This window comes from Babylonia areolata, chromosome 2 (genome assembly GCF_041734735.1).
Source record: "Babylonia areolata isolate BAREFJ2019XMU chromosome 2, ASM4173473v1, whole genome shotgun sequence".
Classification (NCBI taxonomy): Eukaryota; Metazoa; Mollusca; class Gastropoda; order Neogastropoda; family Buccinidae; genus Babylonia; species Babylonia areolata.
In genome coordinates, this window is record NC_134877.1 from 27242733 (window position 1) to 27256533 (window position 13801).

The 13801-nt window shown below is 44.3% G+C and overlaps 1 protein-coding gene across 1 annotated transcript in view; it reads left to right on the plus strand.

Annotated features, from left to right (window-relative positions):
* Positions 1-13801, plus strand: part of LOC143299932 (uncharacterized) — a 197074-nt gene that overhangs the window by 77526 nt on the left and 105747 nt on the right. Inside the window, 8 exon segments of the mRNA XM_076613478.1 lie at positions 65-277; positions 1001-1725; positions 2414-3215; positions 6558-6679; positions 7510-7785; positions 8281-8485; positions 11260-11504; positions 12921-13019. Coding sequence (XP_076469593.1) covers positions 65-277; positions 1001-1725; positions 2414-3215; positions 6558-6679; positions 7510-7785; positions 8281-8485; positions 11260-11504; positions 12921-13019 — 2687 coding nt within the window.

Consider the following 13801-nt stretch of genomic DNA (forward strand, 5'->3'; position numbering starts at 1 on the left):
CGCCTTGAGAAACTGAACTGAACTGAACTGTGTTCTCCTCTCTCCTGTCTCGCTGTATGTGTAGCCATCCACCAGGTGCTGCAGGCCCAGCAGGAGGAGGTGCTGTTGCTGCGCAGCAGACTGCTGCAGGAGTACGAGGAGGTGCTGCAGCAGCGCACGCAGGGCGTGTCCCAGCAGACGCAGGAGGTGCAGCATCTGCAGGAGCAGATAGCGCAGCTGCAGGCGCAGTACGACCAGCAGATTGCCGATTTCCAGGCCCGCATCTCCCAGTACAGTGGTGAGGGTGGTTTGTTGTGTGTGTGGGGGTGTTTGTGGTGTGGTGTGGTGTGATGTGGTGTTTTTTTGTGTGTTTATGTGTTGTGTGGTGTGGTGGTTTGTTTTTTTTGTGTGTGTGTGTTTGTTGGGGTGTGGTGTGGTGTGTGTTTGTGTGTTTACGTGTGTGTTTTGTCGTGTAGTGTTGTGTGTTTTTGTGTGTGTTGGGGTGTGGTGTGGTGTGGTGCATGTGTGTTGTGGTGTGGTGTGTGTTTGTGTGCGTGTATGTTATGGTGTGGTGTGTGTTTGTGTGTATATGCGTGTGTGTGTGTTTTGGTGTTGTGTGTGTTTGTGTGTGTGTTGGGGTGTGATGCATGGTGTGGTGTGGTGTGTGTGTGTTGTGGTGTGGTGTTATGTGCGTGAGTGTGTGTTTGTTGTGTTGTAAGTGTGTGTGTGCATGCATGTGTGTGTGTGTGGTTCAGTGTTTGCTTGATCAGTTTATTGATTGGTTCGTTAGTTGACTGCTGATTAACATTAAATCATGAAGACATCCACTCCCACCCACTTTAGACAGATGTGCATACCTGTATTTTGTGAGTACATGGAATGGCATGGTTAGGATAATAGTATAATGTTCATGCTGAACCTGATTTTGTTTTGTTTTTTTAAATTGTATTCATTTGCTTGTTCAGTAATTTTTGGAGGTAAAAAAAGAAAAGAAAAGAAAATTATGTTGCCCTGATTGCAGAGGAGGAAGAGCAGCGGCGAACTGAGCAGCAAAAGCATTTGGAAGCCATGGCCGAGATGAAGGCCAGGTACGAACAACGCATCTCTGACATGGAAGAGTCCTTCTCCAAGCAGATCGCCTCCCTTCAACATGCGGCCGCCCTGTCCATGGTGGCTCCGGAACCTGCGGACATGAACGACGGCGGTGACTCTGGTACACGCACGGCGATGGACCACACGGAAGACTCCGACCCGGACAGCCTGTGTCTCCAGCTGGAACCGGAACGGGACTACGTCCACAGAACCGCAACCTTGACCGCAATCTCGGACGCCGACAGCGACCTCGCCGACTCCCCCCGTGTCCAGTCAGACCCCAAACCATCGTCGTTGTCTCCTCCTCCCCCCTCCTCCGCCAGACTCCAACAACTTCAGGCAACAGTGGAGGAGAGGACGGAGCAGGTGAGGCGTCTGGAGCACAGCCTGGAGGAGGAGAGGGGCAGGGTGGGGGAGCTGGGGGGCCAGCTGGACTCGGCGGCCCTCAGGCTGGAGGACCTGACCTCCCAGCTGGACCAGCAGAGGGCGCTGAGCGAGCGGCTGCAGCACAGCCTGCAGGAGAGGGAGACGGAGCTGGAGCAGGCCCAGCAGGAGAAGGCGGAGAGCCAGAAGCTCCTGCAGGAGCTGACGGAGAAGGAGACGGGGCTGGCCAAGGAGAAGGAGAGTCTCACGGAGGAGCTCAAGTGCTTGAAGGTAAGAATAGTCTGTCTGTCTTTTTTTTCACTTTTTTTTCCCACTTAATTTGCTGAATGTGACCTTATCCTTTTTTCACTTTTCTAAGTTTTTTTTTTAGTTTTCTAAAGCGTTAGTGATGGAGCATACATGGATTAGTGGGCATGCTTTGACACCTCCTTGAAGCTGAATATGAACAGATTCCAACTGACATATCTGTTGCCAGAATAATGGAAAGGCCCTGTTGAATGCTGCTTTTTTTATGCTTCACTTGGAGAACTTTATGTACAGGATCAGCTTTTGACCATCTTGACCAGTCATTTCCAAGTTTGGGGACTTTGAAACATCACAGATTATACAGCTAAGCTAAGGGAGTAAGAGATCGATTGTTGATAACCTTTGTGGATTTCTGCTTGGAAATGCAAAAATACTGACAGAAATGGGTGCTCATGTAAACTATTTGAATTGTTGTTGAATTCAGTATGTTTATATAATTCTGTGGAATTCTGATCAGTGGAAGAGAAAAGAAAACAGAAAAAGAGAAGAAAAAACAATGCAGGTGGCCCCGCACTGTGGTGACGCTCTCTCCTCAAGAGAGGTCATCATGAATTTCACACAGAGAAGTCATCTGGGACAAAAATTAATTGACACAGTCATATTTCAGTTTCAAATGTATACACCTGGCTGATGAACGACTGCGGTTTTCCAGGAACTGGACGAGGCACTCCTGACCAGCACGCCCACAGTGGAGGATGAGCTGCGGCAGCTGAAGACGTCCCTGGAGGAAGCCACGTCAGCACTGTGCACGGCGGAGGCCCGGGAGGCGGAACTGCGAGAAAAGCTGGATGACGCAGAGCACGGGCATGCGGAGGCCCTGGAGGAGCTGAGGCAGGAGCTGGAGCACGAGGCCCAGATGGAGCGGGAGTCTCTGCAGTCTGAGTTCCTGGCCCAGCTGGACGTGGAGCTCAAGCGCCAGGCTGCAGAGCTGGAGCGCCGGTTTGCCGAACGGCTGGGACACAGCGCCAAGAACTCCAGCATTCCAGGAAGGACGGTGGACGACGATGTCGACATGGAGTGTCTTCCTGACGCTCCGCACGCTGAGGACGGTGTGAAAGCGGCTCTGGCTGCCACTCTGAACATGTCCCCACCAGTAGTGAGGGGAGATCACCACAACCACCAAGATGTGATTTGTCAGTCCGTGCAGTCTTTACAGTCATCTCCGTGTGCTGAGAACGCGGGTTCCAGGACTAAGGAAGTTGACGGTCAGCCGCAGACAAACGGCACGGCCACCCCTCCCTGCGGTGGTGGTGCTAACGGTCACATTGCGGAGGGCGTGGGTGAGACTGGTGTGGGGGAGGGTTCAGTGGGGGAGATGAAGACAGAGGTGGTGGTGCCGTGCGGACAGGTGGAGGAGGAAAAGACACAGGAGGTGGCGGCACTCCGACAGCGTGTGGCAGAGCTGGAGGCCCTGCTGAGGGACGCTGAGGAAAAGTACGCCCAGCTGAAGGAAGGTGAGCTGTTCACCTCTCTTGTTCCACTGCACTTCTCTTCAACCACTTTATATATATATATATATATTTTTTTTTAGCAGCAGATGTTTTTGTGTGTGCGTGTGCGTGTGTGTGTGTGTTTGTTGTAAAGCGCTTTGAGTTCCATGTATGTTTGGGAGAGAGTGTATGTGTTTGTGTGTTTGGGAGAGTGTGTGCGTGTATGTTTGGGAGAGACTGTGTGTGTGTATGTATGCTTGAGAGAGAGTGTGGGTGTGTGTATGTTTGGGAGAGAGTGTGCGCATATGAATGTTTGGGTGAGAGTGTGTGTATGTATGTCTGGGAGAGAGTGTGTGTGTATGTATGTTTGGGTGAGAGTGTGTGTATGTATGTCTGGGAGAGAGTGTGTGTGTATGTATGTCTGGGAGAGAGTGTGTGTGTATGTATGTCTGGTAGAGAGTGTGCATGTATGTATATTTGGGAGAGCATGTATTGTGTACATGCTTCAGTTGAAGTAAACTTGAACATCTTTTTTGCTGAAAGTGATGTTTTGATAAGAGTGAAATGTGAGTGTGTGCGTGTTTGTGTGTGTCACTATGTGTATGTGTGCGCGCATTTTTGTGTGTGTGGTAGGGGAGGGGGAAGGGGTGCGCATGTGTGTACACATGTCTACATGTATACATGATTGTGTTTCTGTGTTTATCTAAACTGGGTGTTTGTTTGTTTTTTTGTGTTTTTTTTTAAGTATGTAATTTATACTGCCGCATATTTAAATGGAAATTTAAAGTAACAGGCTGTTGGGAATATGAAATTAGTTAGCTTTTTCAGTTTTTCAGATTCGTAATTCAGACAAGTATAAATTAATATATCAGAATGGGTCTGTGTAATTTCCTTTGTCTGAATCTCGTTCTCTCTTTTTTTTTTTTAAAGTTTTGTTTAATAGTTGCATGGTAAGGTGGACAGAGAAAGTTGCACGTCATTGGTAGCACAGATTAAAAATGAGTGAAATACTTAATAGTGAAGAAATAAACTTTTTAAAAGTGAAAAAAAAAAAAAAAAAATGAAAAGAAAAAAATACATTTGCTTATTCCTCAAAGCAACAAAAAATCTCAAGGTCAGCGTTCTTTCTCTTACTTAAGTGCAGGAGTATGGTATTGGTACAAGCTGAACTTCTAAATCCTTCATGTGGATTCCCCAGTTCCATTTTTTTTCCTTTTTTTTTTTTAAAAGCCTCTCAATACACACACTTCTACCATTCTGCCTACCATCTTATTGACTTCAGTGCTTCATGAACTTCTGCTCATAGTGTCTGTGCATATTTGTCCTATCATTACTGTTGGCTTGTGTGTTTCTGTGAGAGCATGCTTGTGTTTGTGTGGTATGTTGCACTTGAATGCATGCATATATATATATATATATATATATATATATATATATATATATATATATATACATACATACATATATGTACACACATATATATATAGGTAAAACTTTAATTGTAAAAGCCACAACCTCCCTGACTGGGAGGTGTAAGTGTCAATCTGCATTATTATTATCATGATTATTGTTCATTTGTTGTCATTAAGTAGAATTTTTATTGTAAAAGCCATGAGTTCCCTGTCTGGGAGATATAACTGTCAATCTTCATTATCGTTATTATAGTATTGTTATATTGTTATTTATCGTTATTATTATTCATTGTCATTATGATTATTAGTAGTAGTTATTGTAAAAGCCACAAGCTCCTTATTTGTGAGGTGTGTCAGTCTACATGATTATCATTATTCTTGTATTTTTTTATATTGTATACATTTTGTCACGACAGATTTCTCTGTGTGAAGTTTGGGTTGCTCTCTCCAGGGTGAGTGCATCCTCACAATGCAATACCACCCTGTTATTTCTTTTTTTTCTCTTCTCTGTCTGAGTGCGTTTTGTATCAAGTGGACTTTTCTACAGAATTTTGCCAGGGACAACCTTTTCGTTTCAGTGGGTTCTTTTATGTGCCTAAAGGTGAGTGCATACTACATATATGACCTGAGTTTATCATCTCATCCGAATGACGACATTTAGACCACTACTCAATGTGTAGTGAAGGGATGGGGGGGGGGGGGGGGGGATGAGGGGGGGGGGGAATGTTGAGTGTGAGGTTCGATCCTGTGTGCTTGTATTTTCTCACTTCCTTGGTGGGTGCGATACCATTAGGTCATCACTCCACACAACATTGTTGTTGTTGTTATTATTATTATTGTCATGGTTGTTGGTGTCTGTGCAAGGGGTATGGTGGCAGAATGGCTAAGACGCCTATCTGCCAATACAGTGTCCGTGAGGGGCTGGTTCGAATCCTGCTCTCGCCCTTTCTCCCAAGTTCGACTGGAAAATCAAAACTGAGCGTCTAGTCATTCGCATGAGACCTTAACCCTTTGAGCCCTGACCACTGCTTTACCGGTGGTGGGGAGGGGTGGCATAATGCCTGGCCACCGGTTGAGCGGTGCATAAATACTTGAGTCGTGTTTTGCTATTGGTTGACTTATATTGAAGAGCCAATCAGAAAAACCGTAATATTCTGACGTCAGCGAACATAGTACCAACATTGCTGTGCCTTTTCACTGTGTTTTGTGCATGTGCTTTGGATAACAAAAGATCGATTTCTACCATGAAGCGTGCAGAGTCTCAACCTGACACGCCTCCTTTGATCAACTGATTCTGCATGCTTAGGTTCATTTTCAACATCACTATCTGTAGCAAAATCATCTGATTTGAATTCCACCTCACTATCAGAGTAATCATTGTCATACTCTACTTCCGATAAATCATCAAGCATATCAATTACTTGCTGCGTTGTGTACAGTTGTTTTCTCGCACCTTCTGTCCCTGATTTCTGCCCTGACAGGCCAGGTTGAGACTCTGCACGCTTCAAGTGTTTACACACCGCTCAGCCGGTGGCTGGGCATTATGTCATTTTCCTCTGCCACCGGTAAAGCGGTGGTCAGGAGCTCAAAGGGTTTAATACCAATTATTTGCAAATTTTGGCTCAGGAGCTCAGGCAGAAGGGTTAAAATTGCTCAGGAACTCAGGGCTCAAAGGGTTAAACCAAGGTCCTGTGTGCAGCACGCACTTGGCACACTGGAAAAGAACACATGGCAACAACAGTGTTGTCCTCTGGCAAAATTCTGTAAAAGAAATTCACTCTGATAGATACACAAAAGTATGTGCTCAAAGCTTTACTAAACACGTTGAGTTATGCTGCTGGTCAAGTATCAGCCTAGCAGTTGGGGTGTACGTATAATCATAATGGAATTGTCCGAACGCAGTGACGCTTCCTTGCGAAACTGAAACAGAAAGTGGTGTGTGTGTGTGTGACAGACGTGGAGGAGAGGGAGGGGGCAGGGGTGGACACACTGGTGAAGGACCGCTATGACATGGAGCTGGAGCTGGCCAAGAACCTGATGCAGCAGGAGTTTGACGACACCCTGCAGGCTGAGAAGGTGTGTGAGTGTGTGTGTGTGTGTGTGTGTGTGTGTATGTGTGTATGTGTGTGTGTGTGTGTGTGTCACTGTGTGTGTGTGTGTGATTGTGTGTGTGTGTTTGCCATGTGTGTGTGTGTGTGTGTGTGTCACTGTGTGTGTGTGTGTGTGTGTGCCGTGTGTGTGTGTGTGTGTGTGTCACTGTGTGTGTGTGTGTGTGTGTGTGTGTGTGTGTGTGTGTGAACCTGATGCACAAGGAGTTTGATGACACCCTGAAGGCTGAGAAGGTGTGTGTGTGCGTGCGTGTGTGTGTGTGTCACTGTGTGTGTGTGTGTGTGTCACTGTGTATGTGTGTGTGTCGCTGTGTATCACTGTGTGTGTGTGTGTGTGAACCTGATGCAGCAGGAGTTTGATGACACCCTGAAGGCTGAGAAGGTGTATGTGTGTGTGTGTGTGTGTGTGACTTTGTGTGTGTTGTGGGGATGGAGAGGGGGGGTGAGCATGTGTGTTTGGACTTCATTTTTTCTGGGACCGTTTGCCTGTTGTTTTTTCAGTGTGTGTGTGCATGCACAAAACAAAACAAAACAAAAAAATCTGACATGATTTATCATGTTATGTAGTATTAACCGGTGTCTGAAATCCATAACTATAATTTCAAAATTGTATCCATTTTAACTAGCTGTGTGTGATTTAAGCTCCATATCTACTTAAAGTTCTTAAATGACAGTGTAAAAACATCAGAACCTTGTTGAGTGTATTTTAAGCTCCTATCTGCTTAAAGTTCTTACATGACAGTGTTAAAACAGAACAGTTGTGTTGTTTTTTTCCCACCCCCCGCACCCCCAACACAGAAAAAGTTTGTTGAGCGTCACCGGACGCTGATGGATGACTTCATGGCCGACCGTGAGATGGAGGCGGCGGAGATCAAAGAGAAACACGAACAGGAGCTGGAGGAACTCAGGTCTTCGCTCACCACCCAAGTCGCTCAGCTGCAGGCACAGCTTGAGCTCACTCAAACCGACACCAGCCGGGACGAGAAGGGCATGGAAGTGCCCATCACGGAGGAGGAGGTGAAGGGACTGAAGAGCGAACTAGAGGAGAAGGAGGCCAAGCTGGAGTCGTTGCAGGTGGGTGTTGGTGGGTGGTGGGGGTGAGGGTGGGGCTTTTGGGGGGGAATGAGGAGAGGGGTATGTGTATGGGACAGCAGTGCAGAGTGTGTTCTTTTTTTTTTTCTTTTTTTCTTTTTTTAACATAGATTTTGATGTATTAGTTTATTTGCATGATACATGTTGTGTGTGCATGCATGTGTGATTGTGCGATTGTGTGTGCGTGTGTGTGTGTGTTAATGTGAGTGTGTGTGTGTGTGTGTGCGTGTGTGTGTGCATGTGAGCGTGCGTGCATGCATTTTACTGATATATGTATAAACAGATTTTTGTTGTTGTTTGAAGTATTTTATTTGTACATATTGATGTGCAAACAATTCATTTTCTTAACTTTTTTTTTATGGTTTTTGCCGGGTCGAGATTTTGTACCCATGTGTTTATAATGAGCCTGTGAGGGCACAGATTAACTTACATATGGATTAATAAAGTGTTTTGGATTTTATCTGGTCCGATTTGCAGGCAGAGCATGCAGAAGCCCTGGCCGCGGCGAGGGGGGAGGCGGAGGGCGTGAGGGAAGAGGTGGAGAGGATGCGGGCAGAGCTGCGGGAGGCGGTGAGCGCTCTTCAAGGTCTGCAGGATGTACAGGCCCAGCTGGACAGGTTGAGGGAGGAGCACACAGAGGCCATGGCCGCACTGCAGGAGGGACACGACGCCAGAGTCAAAGGTGAGCAGATTGCTGTCTGTCTTCTTCTTTCGTGGGCTGCAGCTCCCACGTTCACTCGTACGTACATGAGTGGGCTTTTGCATGTATGACCGTTTTTACCCCGCCATGTAGGCAGTCATACTCCGTTTTCGAGGGTGTGCAAGCTGGGTATGTTCTCGTTTCCATAATCCATCGAACGCTGACATGGATTACAGGATCTTTAACATGCGTATTTGATATTCTTTTTGCATCGGTACACAAAGGGGGTTCAGGCACAAGCAGGTCTGCTCGTATGTTGACCTGGGAGATTGGAAAAATCTGCACCCTTTACCCACCAGGTGCTGTTAACGAGATTTGAACCCGGGACCCTCAGATTGAAAGTCCAACGCTGTAACCACTCGGCTACTGCGCCCATCAGTGTCTGTAATTTTTTGATGTTCTGTTCTGTTCGGTGAAAGAAAGATAGATAGATTACTGTCATTTTCTGATGTTCAGTTCAGTGAAAGAAGGGTAGATAGATTTCTGTCATTTTCTGATGTCATGTTCTGAGAAAGAGGGGTAGATAGATTACTGTCGTTTTCTGATGTAATGTTCAGTTAGTTTCAGTTTCAGTAGCTCAAGGAGGCGTCACTGCGTTCGGACAAATCCATATACGCTACACCACATCAGTTAAAGAAGGGTAGATAGATTACTGTCGTTTTCTGATGTCATGTTCAGTGAAAGAGGTGTAGATAGATTACTGTCATTTTCTGATGTCATGTTCAGTGAAAGAGGGGTAGATAGATTTCTATCATTTTCTGATGTAATGTTCAGTGAAAGAAGGGTAGATAGATTTCTGTCATTTTCTGATGTCATGTTCAGTGAAAGAGCGGTAGATAGATTACTGTCGTTTTCTGATGTAATGTTCCATAGATTGATTACTGTTGTTTTCTGGTGTTAGGTTCCCTGAAAGAAGGGTGGATAGATTACTGTTGTTTTCTGGTGTTAGGTTCCCTGAAAGAAGGGTAGATAGATTACTGTTGTTTTCTGGTGTTAGGTTCCCTGAAAGAAGGGTAGATAGATTACTGTTGTTTTCTGGTGTTAGGTTTACTGAAAGAAGGGTAGATAGATTACTGTTGTTTTCTGGTGTTAGGTTTACTGAAAGAAGGGTAGATAGATTACTGTTGTTTTCTGGTGTTAGGTTTACTGAAAGAAGGGTAGATAGATTACTGTTGTTTTCTGGTGTTAGGTTCCCTGAAAGAAAGGTAGATAGATTACTGTTGTTTTCTGGTGTTAGGTTCCCTGAAAGAAGGGTGGATAGATTACTGTTGTTTTCTGGTGTTAGGTTCCCTGAAAGAAGGGTAGATAGATTACTGTTGTTTTCTGGTGTTAGGTTTACTGAAAGAAGGGTAGATAGATTACTGTTGATTTCTGGTGTTAGGTTTACTGAAAGAAGGGTAGATAGATTACTGTTGTTTTCTGGTGTTAGGTTCCCTGAAAGAAAGGTAGATAGATTACTGTTGTTTTCTGGTGTTAGGTTCCCTGAAAGAAGGGTGGATAGGTTACTGTTGTTTTCTGGTGTTAGGTTCCCTGAAAGAAAGGTAGATAGATTACTGTTGTTTTCTGGTGTTAGGTTCACTGAAAGAAAGGTAGATAGATTACTGTTGTTTTCTGGTGTTAGGTTCACTGAAAGAAAGGTAGATAGATTACTGTTGTTTTCTGGTGTTAGGTTCCCTGAAAGAAGGGTGGATAGGTTACTGTTGTTTTCTGGTGTTAGGTTCACTGAAAGAAGGGTAGATAGATCACTGTTGTTTTCTGGTGTTAGGTTCCCTGAAAGAAAGGTGGATAGATTACTGTTGTTTTCTGGTGTTAGGTTTACTGAAAGAAGGGTGGATAGGTTACTGTTGATTTCTGGTGTTAGGTTTACTGAAAGAAGGGTAGATAGATTACTGTTGTTTTCTGGTGTTAGGTTCCCTGAAAGAAGGGTGGATAGGTTACTGTTGATTTCTGGTGTTAGGTTCACTGAAAGAAAGGTAGATTACTGTTGTTTTCTGGTGTTAGGTTCACTGAAAGAAAGGTAGATAGATTACTGTTGTTTTCTGGTGTTAGGTTCACTGAAAGAAGGGTGGATAGGTTACTGTTGTTTTGTGGTGTTAGGTTCACTGAAATAAGGGTAGATAGATTACTGTTGTTTTCTGGTGTTAGGTTCACTGAAAGAAAGGTAGATAGATTACTGTTGTTTTCTGGTGTTAGGTTCACTGAAAGAAGGGTAGATAGATTACTGTCATTGTGAGATGTTAGGTTCAGTGAAAGAAGGAAGACAGATTCCTGTCATATTCTGATGTTAGGTTTTGTGAATGAAGGTGAATATAGACTCTGCGTGTGTGTGTGTGTTTACGTGCGCATGCATGTGTGTGTGCATTTTACATGTGTGTGTGTGTGTGTGTGATTGTGAGTGTGAGTGCGAGTGCGTACTTGTCTGTATACTTGTGTGCTGAGGGTCTGACTGAAGTGTCATTGTAAAGCACTTTGAGAGGTTTGAAAGTGCTTTTATATAAATGCACTTGTTGTTATCATGATTGGTTTGTCCATTTGTGTGTGTGTGTGTGTATGTGTGTGCGTGCTCATGTACATGTGTGTGTGTTTGTGTGTGTGTGTACATGTACATGTGTGTGTGTGTGTGTGTGTGCGTTTGTGTGTGTGTACATATACATGTGTGTGTGTTTGTGTGTGTGTGTACATGTACATGTGTGTGTGTGTGTGTGCGTTTGTGTGTGTGTACATATACATGTGTGTGTGTGCGTGCATGGTTGCAGAGCTGCAGGCCAGTCAGCAGGAGGAGCTGGAGGCGGCAGCCCTGGACACGGACGTGGTGAGGTCGGACCTGGAGCAGGCTCACCAGGCTGAGGTGCGGCAGCTGAGGGAGCAGCTGGCTTCCCTGGAGCACTCCCTCCAGCAACAGCAACAACAGCAACAGGCACAGCAACAACAGCAACAAGACGCCCAGCAGTGCCCTCCCCACACACAAACCCTCACCGCTGAGACCGTGGCAATGCTTCGGGTGAGTGGCAGTGGCGAGAAGAGTTGTCTTTTTGTAATGTCCTGTCAGATGTATTGAACTATGTTGAGTCGTATTTTCTTGTGGTCAGCTTCCATCTCTGTGCCTGTTTTTTTGTGTGTGTGTGTGTGTGTGTTTTGGTTTTTTTTTATTTAAAAAAATTTTTTTTTTTTTTTTTAGTTTCTGTGTGTGTGTGTGTGTGAAGAGGTGGTTATAAAACAACTTGCTTGATTAACATTAGAAATTGATTAACACTTAAAAAAGTTGTTTTGGTTTTATTAATTATGTGTGAACAAATTCAGTTTTTTGGTTGTATACATGGTGTGTTAACAAATTCAGTCCATACAGTGTGTGTGTGTGTGTGTGTGTGTGCGCGCGCACACGCGCATGTGTGTGCGTGCGTGTGTGTGTGTGTGTGTTGAGGAGCCAGTTGTAAATAGTAATGACCAACAAGTTTTGTTTTTTGTTGTTGTTTTTTTTTTTTTAGTTGATTTTATTATGAAATACGATTTGATGTGGCTCGCTGCCTTAGTTACTTCTGTTACTGAACCCTGTGTGATACCCATTTTTATCTTTATTCATCCTGTTTGATGCATACTTTTCTCTTTATTTATCCTGTTTGATGTCTACTTTTCTCTTCATTTATCCTATAGGTCTCTTTATTTATTCTTTCTGATCATAGTTTTTCTCAGTATGCATCACGTTTGGTGCTTATTTTCCTGTATATATTTATTAATCTAGTTTGTTGCCTACTTCTCTCTTTATTTATCCTGTTTGATGCCTGCTTTTCTCATTATTTATCCTATTGTTCTCTTTGTTTGTCTGTTATAATCACATTTTTCTCAGTATGCATCACGTTTGATCCTATTCTTCACTTTATTTACCCTGTTTGATGCTTGATTTTTCTTATTATAATTTCTTCTGGTTGATGCTCAACTCACTCTACTCCAGGTACGAGTAAACTCGTACCGTACCGTTTCCCCTGTGGACCTGGCACAAGTATTCTAGTACCAAGACACTATTCTGATTTTGTTAATTGTTGCTTGGTACAGTTGACATTCACTATTCTAATTTTGTTAATTGTTGCTTGGTACAGTTGACATTCTGAACTGGGCCATTTATGGATTCTGAAAGCATGAAAAGGAAGCTTTATTTAACCGATTAAATCAGCAGTTCTCCATCAATTTTTGCCATTTTAGTGAACTCTTTTTTTTTTTCTTTTTTTTTTTTTTTTACACTGCAGTGGTCTCATGTAGTGCTGGTCCATGGGAGCTGTAGCAGGCATGTCGCTGTGGGGTAGAATGAGTTAATTTTCTCTTGATTTGCCATGTTTGATCCCTAATTGTGTGTCTCTTTATTTCAAGACAGTTAATTTCATTGTGTGTGTGTGTGTGTGTGCTGTGCCTAACCCTCCCATAGCATGCGGGGCAGTTGGCCGGTGAGTGCTATCGACCTGGTCCGGAAGCCATGCATGCTGTGTCAGAAATTACTTTGCCCCTGCACAGATCCTTTCACCAGGTTAGCCCCCCTGCTGTGTTGTGTATTGCCTCCCTTGTTGTCCAGGCTAGCATTCACACACAGTTACCCAACCAGCCGTGGTACAATTATAGAGGGGAGAGAAGAGCGGTTGTTGGAAATCATGTTAGTATTGATCGGTTGGGCCCCTGAATTAATGGACAAGGAAGAAGAACAGGGGAGGGAAAGCGTCTGATTCAGATCCAGTGCCAAAATGGTGATCATCCTGAATCAGTGTCCGTTTCAAGGAGGCGTCAAAGTGTGTAGAATGATCCATACATGCTGTACCACATCTGTGAAAAAAAAAAAGAAAAAAGCAGATGCCTTACCAGTGCATAAACTCTACTTTCAGGTCAACCAAACCTCTTGAGGGAGAAATCAAATATGATCTGAGGGATATGGCTCTCAAAAAATGAATTTTCACAGCAATATTAGTCAGATGTTTGTGCCTGATGTCTTACAAATTGAAACAGTTGAAAATGTTTTTCTTTTGCTTGATAAAGAAAAGGATGAGATCGTTAGACATTCTGTAAAACCAAAACAGTTTTATGCAAGAAAACAAGGGATGCCATCTGCTTAGCTTATAAGTTGTGAGTGTACCTTGATAGGGGATTTGATGAATGTTTGGAGAAGGCATGGAAGATTGCGTCTTGTTCGACAGGTGCAGTAGCCGAGTGGTTAAAGCGTTGGACTCTCAATCTCAGGGTCCCGGGTTCAAATCTCGGTGACGGCGCCTGGTGGGTAAAGGGTGGAGATTTTTCCAATCTCCCAGGTCAACATATGTG